The sequence below is a fragment of the Sander lucioperca genome, chromosome 21 (genome assembly GCF_008315115.2).
Source record: "Sander lucioperca isolate FBNREF2018 chromosome 21, SLUC_FBN_1.2, whole genome shotgun sequence".
Lineage (NCBI taxonomy): Eukaryota > Metazoa > Chordata > Actinopteri > Perciformes > Percidae > Sander > Sander lucioperca.
In genome coordinates this window covers 24325213-24333513 of record NC_050193.1, presented here as the reverse complement: position 1 = coordinate 24333513, position 8301 = coordinate 24325213, and the positions used below count along the sequence as shown (strand labels likewise).

Here is an 8301-nt window from a genome sequence, read left to right as displayed (position 1 = left end):
ACTGTTAATTTATGTACACAAGTATGTGGAAAAAATAGGTATAGTGCAAGTATATTTGCACAGTAAATGCATGACAGTGACAGTGCATGATGATATGTACCTGTTAAAAACGGTTTGCATTTTAACTGTAAAAAAAATAATATATAATGAAAGTAGGTGGATGTTTTAGCTAGTGTGTGACTCCAGAATGTAACAAAAAGATACAGCACATGGTTTGTACTTTCCTGTACTATAAACTTACAGTAATATAGTATACAAACTGTAACAAACACTATTCTAAATATACCGAGTTGTAGTTACATAATGTGACCACTGGATGGCGCGGAAATAATACACTCATGCTAACATTTAACGCCACTAACGTCAAGGCAGACATAACAACATCAATATACAAACATTTCCGATAGAATCCTTTTCAAAATAAAACTTTCAAATGAATCACGTGTATTGTGTTGGAGGGGATACATCCTGTCGCGATACGTTTTACTTTGAAAGATCTGTCTTGTGAGTACTCACTGCTTCAAGTTAACATCATTACAAGGACAGTTAAGGCTACTTGAGCTCAACCAGCGTTACGTTTATTGTCACAGTAATTCTCCAGGTAAGATCCTTACTTAGCTACATTGTTACGTTTTAATAAAACAAATTTTCTGAGTTGTGGTAAAGAGAAAAAACACGCTGCTTTCCTTTTCCTTTTAGGATTAGGTTGGTTACTAGCAACTAGGTGACATGCTAGCTAGATATCCATTAGCATGCTAATGCCAGATTTGTTAACCGCTAGCTAATGATAAAGTAAGTGAGTGCTGGGGGATGGGTCGGGCACTGTTATATGATTACAGTCTGTGGTTTAATCATACACATGTGTAATTTGATAAGAACACAGTGTTCGTTTTGACTCGACTTCCAATATAGAAAGTCAGACATGTCCCTTTATTTTAGCCTGTTAGCAAGCGTGCCGCAAACGATGGCTCTTTGGCTAAAGTTAGTTGGGCTAGGGGCAGCTCTCCAGTTGAATTTTAACCCCCATCTATTACAGCTCCTTAAGTTTAACCGAGCTTAGCCTTTACGTTGCCCGAGCAGTGCCACGGTGTATCATTGAAAATGTCTTATATTTATATATTGTAGCTTTATCCTTTTTATTCGCAATGGCAAAGTGGCAGCTTACTCAGAGACCAAACCAATACTTCCTTCTCTTCCTTAGTCATTGTTTTCAAGTCCGTCTCGGTCCGTAGGGATATTTTCATTCTCTTTGGGGATTGTCACATGAATAGCAATTGTGTGACCAGGGACTGACTTATTACTATCATGTGGACCAGTCATATCCTTTCCAATGCTCTTTGTCTAGACTGTTAAATATTTACATGGCCTAGTGTGCAACATTTGTTAAGTGTTATATACGTGAATTAAACTTAGTGCGACGTTGGTGGCTTAAAGTGTTTGTTTTTTTGTAGCAGGTTGACACTATAATGTTCAGGCAACCACCAGGCCTCATTTTAAGACCGCTAATACACAAGCACCTTGCAACTTGGAGTAGTTTTTAGATTTCTGAACTGATCTGACTTTTCACTTCTTGTTTTTGGAAAGGTAAGATTTTTTTTCCTTTCTATTGTTTAGTATTTGTATTATTCATGTTAAACTTCTGCATCTGACCTTCTCTGTCACTTCTTACACCACCCTTATTTACACATTTTCCTGTCTGTTGCATCTACACTCTGCTTTTCCACTTTTGTTGCAGGTCCCACCATGCAACGTGCGTATCTCCTACTGATACCTGCGCTGCTGCTCCTCCTGGCCCTTCCCGTCTCCAGGGGACGCTACAATGATGACTTTGATGATGGCGAGGACCTAGCAGACTTTGATGACAATGACTTTGCTGAGTTTGAGGACATGAATGACGATCCAGCAGCGGAGGCAGAAACGGCCCCTCCGCCTCGCGCCTCACCGTCCTCGCAGCCTGAAGAGGATGAAGATGAAGATGAAGCCACTGTGGAGCTGGAAGATGGCCTGGATGGTTTTGAGGATTCCGAGACACAGGTACATAGCCTTGTCTTACTGTTTACAGCCTCATTTTTGAGAACACTTTCCATAATAACTCACTTTTGATCATTAATTATGGCATTATATTAATTTACGTATTAATTTAATTTATGAATTCCCTAGGATCAAGACATGTACAGCAAATATGACCAGGAGGAGTTTGAAGGGATTGGGGACATGGAAAAGACAGGCCACTCCATGAAGGACCCCCTCATAATCCACACTGTAAGCCAGGCTTATTGCTTAAAATCTTCTCACACTTGTCTGTCTTCAACTGATTGTGATCTGCAGAGGCTCTGAATGTGCACACGGTTTTTGCTGCCTGCAAAATATATTTTACTGTAAATTTGCATTAATGTTTAGCACATGATGCACTATAAGGCTTAATTAATGGTGTGTGTGTGTGTGTGTGTGTGTGTGTGTGTTCAGGTAATTTACATAAACTGTTGTCATGGAACAACTATGGCAGGATTGAAATTGTAACCTTTGGCAACCGATTGCCTTTAGCCTAATTGCCATTGATTCTTCAGTTACATTGATACTGGTTAGAGGTAGGCTGATAAATTGGTATATATTAGCTTATTGCATATATGTCGGTATCAGTGTATTTGTTGGCAGACAAGTAACAAGAAATTGCAGTACAGAAATGCTAATCTAGATGTGAAGTAATTTAGAATTACATAATTTGTCCACCACAAAGTTTTCAACTGTAAAATGTCCCACTCAGTATGTATCTACTGTATGTCGCAATTCTTGTTTTCCTTTTAAACCTCCCAACAATCAAAATCAGTGTTTGCCTCAAAAATCTAGTGTCGGTTGAGCTTTAATACAGACGACCGCTTGCCGTTTCTCTGCAGGTACCTGCACATCTGCAGAACAGCTGGGAGAGTTACTACATGGAGATCCTGATGGTCACCGGCCTGTTGGCCTACATCATGAACTACATCATTGGCAAGAACAAAAACAGTCGCCTCGCTCAGGCCTGGTTCAACTCACACAGGGAGCTTCTTGAGAGCAACTTTGCACTAGTGGGTGAGTTCCTCCACCTCCTGAGTTGTCTCAAGTATGCAACAGCAGTTATTAAAGCAATGGATGACATGGTGACAGTCGGTACGAAGCAGAGCTTGTGTTAATTGTCAGTAATTTGTATGTGTAGGTGATGACGGCACCAGTAAAGAAGCAGTGAGCACTGGGAAGCTGAATCAGGAAAATGAACACATCTACAACCTGTGGTGCTCTGGACGTTTGTGCTGTGAAGGCATGCTGATCCAACTCAAGGTTTGCAGAATGTGTTTTATTTACTGTATAGGGGTGTGTTGGTGTTAAATATAGTCATGTAATGTTCCTTGTTGTCTGTCTGTCAGTTTGTAAAGAGGCAGGACCTGCTCAACGTTCTGGCCAGGATGATGAGGCCTGCCTGTGATCAAGTGGTATGTATTAATCAAATAGCATTTCAAATAAGTCTGTGTGGAGTATATGAAGAGGAATGCAAAGTATAGAGCCACCGGTCTGTGCATCTAAAAGTGTCTGTCTGTTTGTAGCAAATCAAAGTGACTCTTAATGAAGAGGACATGGACACTTTTGTGTTTGCTCTTGGCACCAAGAAGGTGATGGCCAGGCATCAGAAGGAGTTGCAGGACTTGGTAAATATCCTCCACAACTTGTGTACATCAATTTGATGCAAACTTAAGCTGTGTATTTTTTTATACAGCACTATTATATAATGTTTGAACACTGCAACTGAAATTTTGGTTTCTTACAAACCCATACTTCACAAATGGATTGGTTTATTTGTAGTCCATTTGTAGTTCCCACTCATATACATTAGTATATAAACAATGGTCTTGATTTTTGTTCTTTTCCTGTAGAGTGAGTTCTGCGGTGACAAGCCTAAGTCTGGGGCCAAGTATGGGCTCCCAGACTCCCTGGCTATTCTAAGTGAGATGGGCGAGGTCACAGATGGGATGATGGACAACAAGGTAATGTCTCTTCACGCTTGTCTCGTATACAATATTACTAGAACAAAATCACTGCAGAGTTTCCGAATACAACAGGGTTATAGCAGGCAACATCGGCAACATCTTCCTCTCTCTATACAGCTATACAGCTCTCTAATGTGTCTACATCTGTTTTTGGTATTTTTAGATGGTTCATTATATCACCAATCATGCTGAGAAGATCGAGTCCATCCATTTCTCGGACCAATTTTCTGGTCCAAAAGTTATGCAAGAGTAAGTATTTATTTTAACTATTTGTATTTTTCATCCCTTACATGGGAGTTATTTAGCATTTTAATATTTTCTACGTGGCACTCAAAGCTCCTGTGTGGTTTTTCAGGGAGGGTCAGCCCTTAAAGCTGCCTGACACCAAGAAGACGCTGTTGTTTACATTTATTGGTGAGCATTTTGTCTCTCCTGTCTTCACTATACCTCATGACCCCATAAGTAGATTTACCAATGCTTAATGTGCACTTTGTGTGTGATTGTAGTGCCTGGCATGGGCAACACCTCTCCCAAAGACATGGACGCTCTGCTCCCTCTCATGAACATGGTGATCTACAGCATCGATAAAGTCAAGAAGCTCCGTCTTAACAGAGAGGTGAGCAGGATTCGAGTGCTCCGGTGCCTCATAGTGCATTCCAGTGACCACTCACTTATTTTCTGTATTTTTTTGCTTTTACATTCAAGTTTAAAGTACAGCTACAAATCCCTTTTTCATCCTCCCTGTATATTTAGGGCAAACTGAAAGCTGACAGAAACCGGGCCCGTGTGGAGGAGAACTTCCTGAAGCAGACTCACGCTCAGCGCCAGGAGGCAGCCCAGACACGCCGGGAGGAGAAGAAGAGAGCCGAGAAGGAGAGGATCATGAATGAGGAGGACCCTGAGAGACAACGCCGTCTGGAGGTCGGAAATCGGAAATGCAGCACGCAAAAAGACAATTAAACAAATAGCTTGACATTTTGGGAAAACTGCTTATTCGCTTTCTCGCTGCGAGTCAGATGACAAGATTGATAATATCTTTCTCTGTATCTTACTGTTTCTAAATACAGCACTAGAAGCAGTTCAGCATATCATGCAAGTACATCAACTTAAGCAAAATTTGCTTAAGTTGATGTACTTGCATGATTCTTGCATTTTTTGTTGAATGCACCTAGTCTAAGTTAATTTGAAAAAAGCATCAGCTAAATGAATGTAATGTAAATAACACTCATGTCTTTGTGATAAATATATAGCTAGAGCCAGCAGCCAGTTAGCGTAGCATAAAGACTGGAAAATGGGGGGGGAAGCCACCCTAAGTGACTCTGTCCAAAAGTAACAAAATCGGCCTACCAGAGCCTCTAAAAGTTTTTTTTGTGTAAAAACAATTAGCCATTTTACAGACATTTATGTGCCATGTCGTTTTTACGATTATACAAGTTTTTTTATTTAGCTTTGGAGGTGCTGGTAGGTTGTATTTGTTGCCTTTGGATAGTCAGCGTAGTCGTTGTCCCTGGTTTGTAGTCTTTATGCTAAGCTAACCAGCTGTTGGTGACATGAGAGTTGTGTCATTCTTCTCATCTAACTTTCAGCATGAAAGCAAAACAGCATATTCCCCAAAATGTTGAACAACGCTTTTAAAGAAAAGCACACAAATAAGTCATTTTTATGTCTCAAATATTATTTTTTCTTTCGTTCTTTTTTTTAGGAAGCATCCCAGCGACGTGAGCAGAAGAAGATTGAGAAGAAGCAGATGAAGATGAAGCAGATCAAAGTGAAAGCCATGTGAAAGCCCACCACAGGGATACAAGCACACATGAAAGCATTACTCAGCTTCTCTAACCACAGTCTACAGCTCTGGCTTACAGTTGCTCTAAATAGACATCCTGTGCCTCTGGATGTGTCAAGCTCTGCTGTCTCCATTTGGTGTAGGTAACCCAAATGACTTGAGAGTGAACTGTCCATGTCAAGTGAGAGGGACTTTTTCACCATCATATCACCACAATTCACTTCAGGGTCTTTGTTTTGTTTTTTACTGTCCAACTATTTTTCTTAAATTTAATCAGAGCTCTGTTTGAATGCTGGGTAGCTCTGTGAGCTTGTTTAAACTTCATCTGCTGGGAAGGAACACACTATTTGGTGGTATTGAGCCACATTTTAAAAGGAATGGACGGATTGCTGTGGTTTCATTGGAAATGTATTCACATTAATATAATCTTAAATGATACTATCAAGGACATTTTATTTATATCTGCTATGAGGTTGGTTTCTCGCAGGCTGTTTCTAATTAATATCTGAGCAAACAATAAAATGCACTGGAGTCTGTTGGAAAACCGTTTGTTTGTTTTTCATGGTAAATTGCAAGTATTTGATTTAATCTACCAAGTAATTGATGAAGACCATTGTGTATGCTGTAGAAACTGATACACAAACCTCTTGGTAGCAATAGTTAAAAGAGTCAGGGTCTTTAACGTGGACCAGAATAGGTGAGCTTTAAAGCTAAATTTAACTTTGAGATTGTGTCAGCAGTCTCTGAACTAGATTTGGTTACAACGGTGTGGTTGAAAAGCTAAAAGGATAGACTGACTAGTGTCTAGCCAGATACAAGTCTGGGTATGATCATAAAACCTATGATTCCCCTATGAGAATCTTTGGGGGGGGGGTTATCCATACAATCTCAAAATATAATGTAATTCTTTAACACAAAAGCAGAACTATAGGGTCACAAACGATCATAGACTTTAATCAACACACATTAATTAGCATTGCAGTTTCTTAGTTTAATGCAAGGAACTGAAGAGGATTAAGTTTAAATTGCGTGGCATGATAGTGTACTTTAATAAACCTGGATATTGCAAACATAGTTTGACCTGTATGTGGATGACAAATCAAGAACTGTTTTTATTGGGTATGTTCAAGTTATTGGATTATCTTACCCTAATTATTCATATCTGTGTGTCTATATACTTAATTTCTGTCAACGTTCCTGTGTTCACTCAGGTTTTGTGTTACCTGTTTATTTTAGGGAACAGGATTGCCACACTTTGGTAGAAAAATATTGCAATTCTATGACCTTGTGGAAACCAGTTGTTCCACATTTTGACTTGTTTTAAAGGTGACTTTTAAGGTGATTTTCTTTCTACAACAATGTTCAGTATGCATCGGTGGAATATAACTCAGTACATTTACTCCATACCTGCACCTAAGTACAATTAGGTAGAGGTAGTTGTACTTTACTATTTACATTTTTTTCTGTTTTACTTTTTCCTCACTGACATTTATTTGACAGATGTGGTTAAATGTTTCTATAAGATTTGATATACAAAACCTTGTGGTCACCTTATAAAATATGATGAAATTAAAGAGATTAAACTGCCTAACAGTGTATACAGCAGTTGAAATTAGCATCACCTCCAGTAGAAGAAATATTAAAAGTAGAAAAATGTCCCCTGTGACTGTTATTGTATTAGATTATCATTACTCATGCATTCATGTAAAAGCAGGTGGAACTCATTTAAACTTTTAACTAATGATTATTTTCATTATGGATTATTCTGCTGATTATTTTAAAGATGTATTAATTTATTGATTGATTGACTGATTGACTGATTTGTAAAAAAAATCAGAAAAGAGTGAGAAATGCTGTCACAATTACTCAGAGCTCAAAGTAACATTTGTTTTGTCCAACCAATAGTACAAAGCTCAAAATTATTAAATATAATTAAAATGATAATATGACTAATTATTTCAGCTGTACATAATGTATATACTGTACTGTACTACTTTGCTAGTTTTGTATTCAAAACGCTTAATTTATAGGAACTAGTAACTGAAGCTATCAGATAATTGTAGTGGAGTAAAAAGTAAAAAATGTCCCTCTGAGATGTAGTGGAGTAGAAAAAGAAAGTGGCATGAAAAGAAAAGACTAAAGTCTACTACTCTTAAAGCATTACTTTAAATTTATACTTAAGTACAGTAGGCTACTTGATAAAATGTACATTCACTGTCTACCTTAACCAGCTACAACATTAAAAGCTTAAACGTTAATGCATCAGTAATTGAAATATATAAATATTAGAACTGCACCACTTGGTTCATAAATCAAAAGAATCATTAGTTTGCGTTAGCTGAGTTGTCACTAATCAGCCTTTAGTGGGCGCTTTGATCACTTTCCTTGGTTTGGGTTTGCATGAGCAGATTCGAACACATCTTTTCAACTGTAGAAATTTGACCATTGGTAAAATGCAGTCGTTTATTCATACAAAATATTTTCATTTTTATTATATTC

The 8301-nt window shown here is 38.3% G+C and overlaps 1 protein-coding gene across 2 annotated transcripts; it reads left to right on the top strand.

Annotated features, from left to right (window-relative positions):
* Positions 1 to 388: 388 nt before the first annotated feature.
* Positions 389 to 6346, top strand: ccdc47 (coiled-coil domain containing 47). Of its 2 annotated transcripts, none has more exons than XM_031318867.2 (13): positions 389 to 601; positions 1736 to 2034; positions 2161 to 2262; positions 2895 to 3069; positions 3194 to 3315; positions 3402 to 3467; positions 3579 to 3680; positions 3906 to 4016; positions 4183 to 4268; positions 4375 to 4433; positions 4526 to 4635; positions 4773 to 4940; positions 5722 to 6346. In XM_031318867.2, the coding sequence occupies exons 2-13, from the start codon at positions 1744 to 1746 to the stop codon at positions 5800 to 5802; spliced, it is 1473 nt and encodes a 490-aa protein (XP_031174727.1). In that variant the 5' UTR covers positions 389 to 601; positions 1736 to 1743; the 3' UTR covers positions 5803 to 6346. The 2 variants fall into 2 exon arrangements, with proteins under 2 accessions (XP_031174727.1, XP_035852651.1); XM_035996758.1 differs by lacking the exon at positions 389 to 601 and adding an exon at positions 1562 to 1584.
* The last annotated feature ends 1955 nt before the right edge of the window (positions 6347 to 8301 follow it).

Bases quoted from the DNA above. Each gene is read 5' to 3' on its own strand.
- ccdc47 (XM_031318867.2), top strand. From the start codon at position 1,744: ATGCAACGTGCGTATCTCCTACTGATACCTGCGCTGCTGCTCCTCCTG. The intron at 2,263-2,894 runs GTAAGCCAGGCT...GTTTCTCTGCAG, and splicing joins ACCCCCTCATAATCCACACT to GTACCTGCACATCTGCAGAA. The intron at 3,468-3,578 runs GTATGTATTAAT...GTCTGTTTGTAG, and splicing joins GGCCTGCCTGTGATCAAGTG to CAAATCAAAGTGACTCTTAA.